The sequence below is a fragment of the Copadichromis virginalis genome, linkage group LG9 (assembly GCF_057382275.1).
Source record: "Copadichromis virginalis isolate Kocher_CV1m ecotype Utaka linkage group LG9, C_Virginalis_male_GT1.1, whole genome shotgun sequence".
NCBI lineage: Eukaryota > Metazoa > Chordata > Actinopteri > Cichliformes > Cichlidae > Copadichromis > Copadichromis virginalis.
The window spans coordinates 28710512-28724552 of record NC_140626.1 but is presented as its reverse complement, the minus strand read 5'-3'; the positions used below and the strand labels follow the sequence as shown (position 1 = coordinate 28724552).

The 14041-nt window shown below is 40.7% G+C and overlaps 1 protein-coding gene across 2 annotated transcripts in view; it reads right to left on the bottom strand.

Moving 5' to 3' along the window:
• The window catches only part of tpk1 (thiamin pyrophosphokinase 1), a 100607-nt gene extending 87720 nt beyond the window's left edge, over nucleotides 1-12887 (bottom strand). For both annotated transcript variants that reach the window (XM_085468617.1, XM_085468618.1), the window contains exons 1-3: nucleotides 12831-12887; nucleotides 11135-11295; nucleotides 2807-2881 (exon numbers count right to left, since the gene is read on the bottom strand). In XM_085468617.1, the coding sequence (XP_085324743.1) occupies nucleotides 2807-2881; nucleotides 11135-11243 (184 nt within the window). In that variant the 5' untranslated portion in view covers nucleotides 11244-11295; nucleotides 12831-12887. The remainder of the gene's footprint in view (nucleotides 1-2806; nucleotides 2882-11134; nucleotides 11296-12830) is intronic.
• Nucleotides 12888-14041: the final 1154 nt, after the last annotated feature.

Sequence of the window (14041 nt, the reverse complement as noted above, 5' to 3'; positions counted from 1 at the left end):
CAATGGCTGTGCGAGGTTGTTGGATATTCGTGGGAACTGGTACACGCTGTCGTATACGCCGGTCAAGCACATCCCGAACATGCTCAATGGGTGACATGTCCGGTGAGTATGCTGGCCATGCAAGAACTGGGACATTCTCAGCTGCCATCTGCCCTGAACAATGTGAACCATGATTCATCCGTGAAGCGCACACCTCTCCAACGTGCCAGACGCCATCGAATGTGAGCATTTGCCCACACAAGTCTGTTACGGCGACGAGCTGGAGTCAGGTCAAGACCCCGATGAGGACGACGGGCATGCAGTTGAGCGTCCCTGAGTTTCTGACAGTTTGTGCAGAAATTGTTTGGTTGTGCAAACCAATTGTTCCAGCAGCTGTCTGGGTGGCTGGTCTCAGACGATCTTGGAGGTGAACCTGCTGGATGTGGAGGTCCTGGGCTGGTGTGGTTACACGAGGTCTGCGGTTGTGAGGCCGGTTGGATGTGCTGCCATATTCTCTGAAACGCCTGTGGAGACGGCTTATGGTTGAGAAATGAACATTCAATGCACGGGCGACAGATCTGGTTGACATTCCTGCTGTCAGCATGCCAATTGCACGCTCCCTCATTGCTTGTGGCATCTGTGGCATTTTGCTGTGAGACAAAACTGCACATTCCAGGGTGGCCTTTTGTTGTGGGCAGTCTGAGGTACACCTGTGCACTACTCATGATGTCAGATCAGCATCCTGATGTGGCACACCTGTGAGGTGGGATGGATTATCTCAATATAGCAGATGTGCCCACTACCACACATTTGGACTGATTTGTGACCACTGTTTGGGAGGGATGGTTATATTGTGTATCTGGAATGAATTTTAGGTCTCTACGTCCATCCCATGGGGAATGGGAGCAGTAACAAAGGTGTTGCGTTTATATTTTTGTTCAGTGTAATTGAGAAATACTTATTTATTCCTCTGCTGACTTTGCATGTTTGCTCACTTCCAAAGACACAATCTCTAATTTTTATTGTAGTTTAATTTTAATGGAGACATATGGAATATCAATCGAGAATCCAGGGGAAAAAAATACATTACATATAAGTTATACATTGATTTTTTATGAAAAAAGCATTTTATCCTCAAGAAAAACAAGACTTAGTACTTGGTGGAAAAGCCTTTGTTGGCAAACAGATATGAGATGTTTCTTGCAGTTGGTCACTGTCTCAATCTCACGATGGATTTAGGCACTTTGCAGAATTTCTCTAAATCTTTTAGGTTTCTTGGCTGCTGCTTGGCAATTTGAAGATCCTGGTATCTCCACAGGTTTTCTATAGGACTGATGTCTCGAGACTGGCTAGGCCACTCTATGATCTAATTGCACTTCTTCTTTAGTCACTCCTTTGCTGGCTTGGCAACAAAGGAATTGCTTTTGGGTCATTGTAAAGCTTGATTTAGACTTCTAAGGGAAATATACATCCAGACTTGCATAGTAACGAGAAACTCCTGCCATCCCTACACTGCAATCTTCCACCCCATTCAAGACAAGGTATCCGTTGACCTGACATGTAGTTACATTTTATCGCAGGTGCACTTCAGGTTACGTAGAAGGTTGGAGCATGCAGTTAAAATGGGATTCCGGTTATGCTGTAAATTACAACATTCATTTTCTGGCTGAGGAAAAGATGTTTTTATCCATTGATCACTCGATCCAATTAAGCCAAAAGCCCAGATGCATAGTGTTTCCTCCTCCATGCTTGACTTTGGGGATGGTGCTCTTTGGGTCATACTTGGCATTTCTAGTGCTCCAAAGGCTTCTTGAGCAGGGGGGACTTGCAGGCACTGTAAGTTTCAATCCATTAGCATAGTGTATCATCAGTAATGTTCTTGGTGACTCTGGTCCCAACTGCTTTCAGGTCATTAACAAGCTTGGCCTGTGTAGTTTTGGGCTGATCCACCACCTTTCTCTTAAATCAACCTCACTTGATCAAACCTCATGCAAGATCCTGCATGGAGCGCCAGACAAACATCCATGCCAGAATCCAAGGCACTATCAAACCAGCCACCAAATGTGAGGGCTCCACCAGACCAAGCTAGACACCTTCACAAGGTTAGGCAGGTGTTGTGGCTGATGTGCATATGTTCTTGTTTGATCACAGGTATTTAAGAAATGACAGCCATTGTATTACTTAGCGATAGTGAGCATAATAGTCTTCAGCTCAACTAAGTTTTGCACTAAAGTCTGTATTGCTTTTCTGCTCTCAAGTTACCCTCTGTGTGTCTGAAGAGCACAGCCCCACTCTCATGCAAACAGACAGTGACAAAGAGAGGAGAGAACGGAACAGAAAAGCAGTCAGACACAAATCAACACTCACAACTGGGTTACAAGTGACATCCCTTGCCTGTATCCATGCTCCTTACTATCAGACATAATTACTGCCAGAAATTCCATTACTGAAATTAACAATAGTTTAATTTATTTTTGAATAATTTACTGTCCACCAGTTCATTCATAATGGAAATGCCCTTTTTAAAAAGCAAATTTTGTTTTGATTGTAATAACTGTTTAACTAATTCAGCTAAAGAAGTAATCAAAAAAATAAATAAAATGGTACCAATGCAGAAAGCAGAAAGGAAAAGGAAAAGGCAGAGAGTGGGGAAGGAACACTTTCAGTGACATGGCAGAGTGAAGGCTACACAGACTAGAGAGCACAGTATGACAAAAAACAACTGGGGAATACATGTTCGGTGCAAATCAATGCAAATGTGACATAAGTGCTGTAAAAGGGGCTTGTCTGTTGTCTGATCTATATTTGTGATGTGTGAGAAATGTACCTTTACTCCAGAGGATATGTAGGTGGTCCTTATCCAGCGGCTGGTTCAGTATGATCAGACAGATCCTCTGTTTGCCTGAAAAGAACAGACACAAGGAAAAGGGGAAATGTGTAAATAATAAACAATCAGATAGAAAACACAGACGACTGATGGAGCATAATCAGTAACACGTAGCAAAATGGCAACGCTAGAACATGTCATTACTTGCATGTTCAAATTAATACCTTTAAATCCAGACTGGAGAATACTGTTTGTGTTATTGAATATATTTAAAAATAATAATAAAGCAGCAATAACAAGGTTATTATAAGGCTCCACAAAGGAAAGAAGAAAATAAGAGAGAAGATTAAAAAATGAATTCATTTCAAGCAAGTCTTGGTTTCTTGAGAGATCAAAATTGGTTCCCACTCGATCCAATTAAGCTGCAAAGGGTTTGTTTGCAACAGCAGAAGATAACAAAACCTAACACCACTACGGACAGTGTGCATCCAGCTCAGACAGTGATTTCCCTTGATTATACTGCCTTTAATCTCTTTAATCAGGGTCACAATCAATGTCTGGATACCTACCATTTGTTAAAGAAAAATAAAGAAAATCAGTACCCACACTTGCACGCATTTCATTTTTTGCCATTTAAAATCTTTAACCTTAGTTGCATATCATACATGAAAACAAAGCTAAACCTTTTCTGTCATCCTCATCTCTCTTATCAGTGTACCTCTACGTTTCTTTGTTAAAGTCTCTCTCGTGGTGTTGCTGTTCATAAACCCATTTCTTTCCTGAAGCTCCCATCAATCTCGCTTTTAGCTTTTCTTTGCTCTGCTGCTAATGCAGATCCCCTGACTAATACTTTAGAATTGTCATTTATCTATCTGCAGGAAATGGGGAAAAAATGGAAACATTCATTGACAAAGTAAAAACAGAGCTGCTAGAAAAGCTTTAATGGACCAAAGACTAAAGCACAACCTTTCTTCTCCTCACCATCGCACTTTTCATGCTCATTTATCTTTCGCTCTCATGTCTGCTCTTATAAATGCTTTCCCATCAATGTTTAAGGCTTTCTTTTATAACAAAGCCAAAATGCTATCTGCAACTTGAAACACCACCTTGTGATTACGCTCTCCTAAAGCGAATTTATGTAAATTCCATAACTGCAAAACAAGAAATATCCAGTAAAGCCTGTATCCCCAGTTTCCCCAGTATGGAGGAAAAATGCAAAAGCATAGAAAGAAAATATATATATATACACTTCAGGTTTCATCATCAATTTCTCACAGCAAAATGTGCGTCACCTGGGAAAAAAAGCTCTTTTTTGGGGGGGATTTTGGACCCTCAGGTGTAAAAAGTGCATTTAGGCTTGGCTGAGAAAGTGTGGAGAAATAAAACGTCCTTTGGGTTTGTGACTTTGTTGCAGCAGTGGGCTTGATGTTGTTAAAAAGTTCACATCACTAGAAGGTCATTTCCAATCCAAAAGCCAAACCCCAGCCGGCTATGGTAAAAAGTCGAGGAAAGGAAGAGAGGATAAAGAGGCGACACAAAGGAGGGGGGAAAGAGAGGACGATGCACGGGCGGGGGTAGGTGAGGGGGAGAAAGAGGAGGAGAAGATTTGTCAGTCTTGTCTCTTAATTGGCTGGAGGTATACAGAGAACAAAAGGCAAACTCAACCAGCCGTGACTTTTCAGATAACCCTTCGACTAGGGTTGCCAACTCCCTGAAAAATAAATAAGGGACACCTCGTGGCCAGGGCCGGGCGACCCAGTTGTCTTCACCCTTCCCAGTGTGGTGAATTTTCTAGCTCTTTTTTTGTGTGTGAAATTATTTTTTTAACCATTTGACTTGAATTTGATTTAAGTAGATGTGTATTCTTTGTGATATGAACACATGTGAAACAAATGATCATTTAGCCATTTATTTTTAGCTCAAAATGACAACATTAACACAATAAAACAGGTCTCCTTCTTAAACAGAAGCCTGTCATGCTTAACTTTTGAGAATATAAGTAAATCTTTCTTTAAAAGAACTCTGTCCTGCTTAACTTAAAATAATAGAAAACAATAGAAAGAAAAACATTCTTGTAACAGTGCACATTTAGTGCATTTAGTACAATCGGCTTCAGTTGAGGTATTATTTCAGCTTTTCTAATGCTAATCAGCTGCTCCTGTTTGTAAACCCGCTTGTTCCCATGATTACGCATCTTAACTCATCATCATTATTCATCTATGTATTACTTTTATGTATTAGTCATCTATTTGTAATCATCTATCCTTGCAGTTGTTTATTACACAAAATAAATTATATTATCACACTTCTGGCCACATAGCGCTGATATTCATTGCACATGCCCATATTAACTTTTTCCAGCCAGGTGTTTTCCTTTTCCCATTCTTCCCTTTCTCTGAGGGGAACAAACATTGCTGCTCTAATGCTGGGCTCACACTGTGCGATTTTAGGCCCATTTTGAGCCGATTTTTGAGTGATCTTCATCGTGCATCGTGTAGTATACGTGGGGTAACGAGAAGCGATTAACACCTCACGACCAGCTCCCGATCATCAATCGCTCGTGAGGGTCTCATCACAACCGCTCACACTGCTCGCGCGCAAACACGTAAACGTTGGTGTAAAAGATGGAGCAGCACGGCTGTGCAGCGTGTGATCTGGACACAAGCGATGGAGGCACAACTTGTAGAACTTTTCAAAGCTCATCCGAGCCTTTTCGATGTGGCATCACAAAATTATCACGACCACAACAACCGTGAAAATAGTTGGATCTACATCGCTGCTCAGTCACAGCTGCCCGATCAATGTTTTTCATTAGCAATTTAGCAAAGTTGATGGTGGTGGTGTGTGTGTCTGTGTGAGTGTAATGCTGTGGTTACACTGTGCGATTTTTGGCCCATTTTGAACCGATTTTTGAGTCGTGCGACCGATTTGGCGATCGGCCCGATTTTGGCCTTCATCGTGCATCGTGTAGTATACGTGGGGTAACGAGACGCGATTAACACCTCACGACCAGCTCCCGATCATCAATCGCTTGGTCGTGAGGGTGTCACCGCAGTTTGTCACACTGCGCACGCGCAAACACAAATGTCAGCGAAAAAGACGGAGCAGCACGGCTGTGCAGCGTGTGATCTGGACACAAGCGATGGAGGCACAACCTGTAGAACCATCCGAGCCCTTTCGATGTGGCCTCACAAAATTATCACGACCACAACAACCATGAAAATAGTTGGATTTACACTGCTGCTCAATCACAGCTGCCTGATCAATGTTTTTCATTAGCAATTTAGCAAAGTTGATGGTGGTGGTGTGTGTCTGTGTGAGTGAAAGACAGAGGGAGAGCGCGACAGATTTTCTGTTATAACCTTCATTTTATGGAGGCACAGTGTGAGTACTCAGGTCGCATCAGAGCATCGGGCCGTATAGTGTGAGACCTGCATCGTGACCTACCAACTTTTAACCCCTGCGAGTCAATTGTGCAGTTTGAGCAGGAGCTGAATAACGCGACTGAAAAAATCGCACAGTGTCTGCCCAGCTTTAGGTGTACTGTCGTCCGAGACTTGCACCGCAGTGTCAGCGTTTGTTTCCCTGTTGGCCATGCTTCTTGTTGTGGTCATCTGTTGTCTTCCGGTATTTTCTCCGTAAGCGACCTTTCCTCGACCAATGAGATGAGCGGTAATCTGAATTGTCATACTCGAATTGTCATAAGTGTGCTGTCAGCTCATTGGTCACAAAGCAGGAGAGGGGCTGGGAATTATGTTTTCAAACAAAGCGTTAATTCCATTAACATTTATAGACTACTTTTGATTCTCACTGTATTACGGGACAAAGTGCGTCCCTTATTAGCTCAATACGGGACGTGTACTTTTGTTTCGAAATACGGGACGATTCCGTTTTTTAAGGGACGGTTGGCAACCCTACCTTCGACACACAAACACTCACCTTCCCACCCCACCCCCCACACACAAACAGACACACACAAGAGGAGGCGCGTGGCCTTTCCTGCACTCCGTTTCAAAGAAATGTCACCTTGGGATTCTCTTAAAAGTGCCAGACAGCATAAATACTACAAACACGCGTGCACACGCGCGCGCACACGTACAGAGTATCCAAAACACATAAGCTAGCACAAAGATATTCCAGAAATAAGTATTTATAATTAAAATGATGAAATTTAAAAGGCTAACTGTGCACACTAGGGATTTTAAAATGCAGACATCCAGGGGCTGTTCTTATATCCTCCTCAGAGAGTCTAGATAAGCATTTCCTCCAAGAGATTAAACTAAGGAAGCCATATAAATATATCCTAAAAGTGTATCGCTATACTGTGCACTTGGGTAAAAAATAAATAAATAAATAAAAAAAATGTATGATGCTGGGAATCTCAGGCACATCTTTCACCTTTAATAGCAAGTGACAAATTTATCCACAAAATTATAACACCGGGGGTGTATGTGATTTGTTGCTTCTGCATCATTCTGCGGATTATTTGCACACCCAGAGAAATCTCTAGCCTAAATCTTGGATTTGTACAGTGAGCAAATGCAACATTGCAGCCTGTAACGCTTATCTAACATGCTTGAGTAAACATTTGTTTCAATGAATGCTTCAAAACTGCTGATAGCTTCCTGACATGAGTGAGTGTCTCTTGACTGATGTCGGTCTCCGTGTGGTACTGATTTTCAAGCTGTACACAAATAGAAAATCAACAGCAGTTCCGTCTTCCTGCGTTGCACAAATAATGCACGTGTGTGAGAATGTCAAGTATATACAAACATACCCTGTGCACACAAGCATGCAGCAAAAGTACGCCTCTGCAGTTGAACAAGATGATTGTAGTGCTTTAGACAACAATAAATGAGATGTGACTCAAATGTGCTTTAATGTAATAAATATTTTGATCAAATATGCTAGATAATTCATTGGAGACCATCGCAAGTTGAAAGAGTGCCTTCAAATTATTTATTTCGTATGTCAATGGCAAAACTACAAACTGGGTCAGTTTAATGGAGAGAAACAGCGAGTACGTGCTGAAAGGCAGAAAGCTGCGAATATGCACTCATTGCCCACTATATTAGCTTCTTAACATGAATATCGAATCAGCTAATCAAGTCAGGCATTCGAGATGACCTGCTGAAGTTCAAACTGAACATCAGAATGAAGAAGAAATGTGACTGAAGGGAGTTTAGACAGTAGAAGTTCATAAAAACACTGCCTGGTCTGGGTCTGATGAGACACCTGATCACTACTTAGTATCAAGCGAACATTGTTTAAACACCACAGACTCGTATTGTTGCCAACCAAGTCCATCCCTTAATAACCAGTGTATACCAATCTTCTGATGGATGCTTCCAACAGAATAAGACATCCTGTCACAAAACTCAACTCTACTCAAATGGCCTCCACAATCATCAGATCTCAGTCGAATAGAGCACCGAAGGGATGTGGTGGAACGGGAGATTGACATCATGGATGACAAATCTGAAAAATTAAAGCATTTCTGAATCCAAACGGGGGTCCAATCTGGTACTAGTGAGGTGTACCTAATGAAGTGGCTTGTGAGTGCACAGCTCTTTATCATAAGACACTTTTAAAACAACTTCTGTAAATATCATAATTGTTGTTTTCAGTCATACGCAAGTCAATTAAAGTTAACTTACTAATTACTTTAGCTCAATTGAGTACAAGCTTGAGATTGTGATTATATTTTATGATCTGATTTAAATCCCTATATTTAGCCCACTCTCAATATAACTGCGAGACAAACTATAAGCATGCAGCTTAATCGTAACATTAGCATTAATAAATGCTCAGCCTAGAGCCAACACAGTAACTGATGAACAGAGGCAAGCAAACAGGTTTTTGTTGTTGTTGTTGCTTTATTCAATTAATATCAACTCATTTATAGCAAACTGTTCCCAAAATGTTCCCATGTTCAGTTAAACCTTCATTTCCTTCTGTTTCTTACCTTATTGCTAAGAATTTCACGTTCATACAAAATAAACCCAGTAGCGCTTTTTTGAAAACAGTTCTTGACATCCCAGCTTGTTTTTCTTAGTCCACGTTCTTATTTGGTAATGCATTTTTTACATTCCACTCTATGAACTGTGAGGCATACACAAGAAGAGAGACCAGCAGTATAGCTATCCAAACAGTAGCAGGTTGGAGTAGAGTGGTTAAAAAAAAAAAAAGACAACATTTCAAGAAATGACTCCAAGAATGCAACAAATGCCACAGAGCACCAAGACTGATTAAAAGGACGATTTTTCTAGGACTCAGACCTCAGATTCATCTTATCAGTAAAACTACACACAGTGTGTGCCTGTGATAGTTAGATGCCAAGGAATCCAGAAAGAATGAGAAAAGCCAGACCTCAGACAGTGCTCAGCATACCGTGGATATAACATTTTATCATATCTTTCATATCTTTCTGTGGAAGAATAATATTTCTAACCTGGGTCAAATTTTCATAAAATGTATTAACTCACCACCAATGACCCGAAATATACTCTTCTACTCCATTATGTTATACGTTGCTTTATAAAGTAATCCGTGGTTCACTGAAACAGATGCAGCAAACATTTATCGAAACACAGTATAAGGTGAATACAACTCAAACTAACTTGAAAGTTGATATTTGCCATGATGACTTTTATTCTTCAAAACAGCCTGAACTCTCTTAGGCAAGCTTTCTTCTTTAAGTAGTCTTCGTGAATCTTTCTCCCGGCTTCTTGAAGGTCGTTTCAAAAGGCTTTTATTCTGCTCTGTCAAGGTGATCCCACACTGCTCCAATAATTTTGAGGTCCCGGCTTCTACATAACATATTTTCCATTGGGTATTGTATGTTATCTGACTGTACATCCCTATTTCCATCAGTTTCGACAAGATCTTAAACACTACTGAATGAAAGGCAGCTCAAACCATGACAGAGCCATGACAATTCTTAATTTTGGCTTTCAGTTGTTCAGTTTCCTTAAACTTTTTAAGAGCAAACCGCACACCATGCTGTAATATGCCAAGTTTATGTTTAATAGCTTTTTGGAATTCACCTTGTTAAGGCAAAAATATTATTTTATGTCTGTCAAACTGAGTTATCTTTGGCATTTTTCATGGACTGAACTAAACAAATGGAAACAAATGTGTGTGTTATGTGTAGACACAACACTGATTCATTCTTTAGGTAGGTAAAAAAAATGGCTGGCTCCTTGGATGCAAAACATGAAGAAATGAGGGGAACCCTCGAGACTTTTGCACAGTACCCAACTTTTGCAAAGCTTCTTTTCCATTTCTGTTCATGTGGTCAGTAAGGTGGATTATTCTACTTTGTGTTCCTGGTTAGGTCAAAGCACGGTATTAATAGTGGAATTCACAGAAGAGCTGTTGCAGCTGACTGCATTAGATTTTAGCTAATAAAATGAGTACAGTTGTCAGGAATTACATGGAACTAATAAATGTAACTCGAGCCTGAGGAAAGTACAAGTGTCTGCTGTCTGTTCTACAGGCCAAACTGTTGTACGATCCCGTTGACCTTTACAGGTCTGGTAATAACCTGCCCTTCGGCTCACATCAGCTTTCCTTCCTCGAAGCTCATACCACCAGAGAGCTCACATAAACCTTGACCTGAGAGCAGTGGCTAAAGGCAGATATAACCAGCTTCCTTCTCAGGTCTGTAGGGCAGCCAGCCATCTGGAGAGTTTCTTTTTTAGGAGCATCACTGGGTACAGGACATGTCAGATTATCGTTAGGGTAATGAATTCTATTGTAACGTGTTAGCTTGCCTTTGGAAATGAGATAATAAATGTGCTATGTACTGAACTTAGACACATTTAATATGGATCTAAAATGTTTTGTTGGAACAAAGAGAATTTATGTGATGTCAGGCATTTCATTCAGACGCAAAAAAGATGATTAGATTTTAGAAAGATCAAACTTAATTAAACCACCCCTTTAAAGCAAAAACATCAAAAACCCCTTTCAGCAAAAGAGAAGGGAAGGCATGTCTCATACATATGTACACTGTTGTCATGAAAGTGCAAGTGATTTGTTTTTGAGTTCTAATTCCCCAAAGACCGTGTGTCGGAGTGAGTGGGAGAAGCAGAGGGAGGAAGACAAGTGTGACAGTGATGCGAGTAAGCGTGAATTTTGATCAGATGCATTGAGATCGTCTGTGTGTGGGTGGGTGCCCCACGCAAGAGTATAGTTTGTGTATGACAAAACAACAACAACAACTGAAAAAAAGAAGACATATGCATCTGTGCATGAACCTTCAGATTTGATTGATTGTGTGCATGTGTTTTTCTGGTGAGGGAATGTGAGTTTGAAAGGCAGTACCTGAGGGCAGCAGGCAGTCCAAAGGTGTCATCTTTTCATCCATGGCTAGGATCCACAGCAGCCTGTCTTCAATCAGTCGACTCACTTGGACTTGAGGAGAACAGGGCATATGTTGCTGCTATTCTTCCTTTTGTCCGTCTGTTTTCTACTTTTATTCTTTGCTTGTAAGCCGACAAAGAAAGAAAGTCATTTAAATGTCTACCTCTGACCGGGCTTGTACTGAACTATTAATTCTCCCTAAAACAAGAAAACTGATTAAAAATACAAACATCCACATGGAAGCTGCATTTGTAAAATGGTAAATGGCCTGCATTTGTGTAGCGCTTTTCTAGTCCCTAAGGACCCCAAAGCGCTTCACACTACATTCAGTCATTCACCCATTCACACACACATTCACACACTGGCGATGGCTAGCTACATTGTAGCCACAGCTGCCCTGGGGCGCACTGACAGAGGCGAGGCTGCCGGACACTGGCGCCACCGGGCCCTCTGACCACCACAAGCTATGCAACTTCAAGGTTTACACGCATGTTTCAAGACACAATACCGACACAACAGGGTTGCATGGGTCATGTGGACTTGGCTGAAAATGTAAAAACCTACTGTCAAAATTGTCAGCAAATTTGCCTCAGTCTTCTTGTTCATGTCAATAATCTTCTGGTTTAACAACAATGACAAACTGATGTGATGATTTTTTTTTAAATTTTCTTGCTGATTAAATTAATCAATGAATCAAACACAATACCTGTGAAAAATATAACACCATCTGTATACTAAAGAGGAACTAAAGTTAAAAATGGAGCCCAGGTAGTTAATGATTGACTAATCTATTAACAGAAATCTTAACACCCAACCCTTTTTCTCAAATGTGTGGCTCTTGCATATCTGATGTGACAGCAAACTGAATATCTTTTGGGCAGGTTGGAATGTTTGAAGGTCATAATATATGACAGATTCATTAAAGGAAAATTAAAAGCTGTGACTCTGTAAACTGTACTTTATATGAAAAAAGAAAGCAACAACCCTGTAGATAACCAGGGCATATAAACGACCAAAAAGGCTAAATACGCCTAAAACCTCACGAACCAGCTGATGACAGCACTAAAACAAATGTATACTTCACCTGGATCTGCTCACCTTCCAGCTTTAGCAACCAAAGCAGAGCAAACTACGAAAGAAAACCAAGTGCAGCAGGGTTTAATGATCATTATAGTACTCTGAACTCAGCTGAACCTTTAACAGCTAGCCCTCGATAACGATCAGACCCTCCCCTCACGGTGGACTCTCAAAGATATAGTGCAGGCAGTTTTTTATTTTCTCTTTCTAAAATGGATTTATTGTTTAATAGTGGGCAGTTTTCCTGTCTTTCTCCCTCATTTCTCTCTCTCTTTAATACACACTCTGGACTCAATGAAAGTACATTGCATCGTCTCGTTACCTCTTTAATACTAACCGACAAAGAAAATTAGCTCTTGTCACATATTAACACAGCCCTTCTCTTAAGTGCTCGACCTAAAGATCGTTCATTCATTTCCACAAGCATTTCTCCCACTTCACGTGCAACACGTGACGAAGAGAAGTCCTCCCGTCACAGACACAACAGTCCGACTTCAACAAAAGCGACACATAAACACTCTGACTTCACACTGTGAAGCTATCAGTGCTTTACTTTAAAAGAAATCCTTTATACACTCACAGACTCAATCCGCTTCCGCCATTGATGGAGTAAACAGTCAACGAGAGGGAAGGATGCGTGCAGAGAGGGGAATGAACAGCGGCTCGTGATTGTTATGGTGACCCCTAGAGGCCAAGCGTGGAAATGGCGCTTCTTTGTGCTCTCAAATGGGAATTCTCCAAGGTAGTCCCAGGGTTTCTTAAGGAAACCTGAACAATTATAAATAATTTAACCTGACAGTTTGATTTATTTCTTTTTTCATTTTTTTTTACTATATAAGAGGAAATAACTGCTGTTCTCTCTCCTTTAAGTTTACCTGCACTATCCATGCTATAAGGACAGCGAAAAGATGTCAAATTTAATAACTACGCAACAGAACAGCTGTGTTTTTCATTAAAGATGGCAAAACAAATCACATTCAAAAGCTTGCTGTGCTGTCATATTGTGTTTACATGTGGCGTTATATGTAAAATTTAAAAATGTTAAAATGTCGGGGACCCCTGAAGCAAATCTGCACTATTGTCAACGACCCGTGCTTTAGTTTAATGAAGCATTAATAGTCTGACATTTACATGCTTCATTGATTTAGCAGGTGTAGTCCTGCTTTAAGAAAGTACAGAATTGTGGTGGATTAACCCGTATCCCAGTGTCTTTATCATGCTGCCATTCAAAGGTAGACATGAATGATTTTGAAAATTTGAAACATCTACATCAGTTCTCATGTCTGTATGAGATGTATAGCAAGATATGATAAAACATTTCTGTTTTTTCGGTTGTTTTTCTGGCTGTTAAGGTTTCTTAGACATGTAGATTTATTGGTTTAGTGGTTAAGTAGGTCAGGATAATTGAAATAATGCTTCAACATTAATTTATAGCAACCAGTTACACCCACACCCTATCACTTAGCTTTCCCTCTGCTGTTCTCGTAGACAGGGGCACCAAATCTCACACTTGCAATACAAAAAGAAAAATGCACAAGCAAAACACAGAAAGGTAAACACACAAAACAAGCACACATACACACACGAATGCGAGCAATAGACTGATGGTGTATGCCTCAGATATCTCCAGACAGCAGTAGAAGCACTGTAAAGTGAGCAACCAAATCTTTCTCAAGGTGAAGCCACTCCAGAGGCTCATTAAAACAAACGTTGTCTCATCAATCAGCAGTTGTTCTGTCTCCCTGACACACCGCACATGCAATGTACACACTCGCAGTTTTGCACAAACAT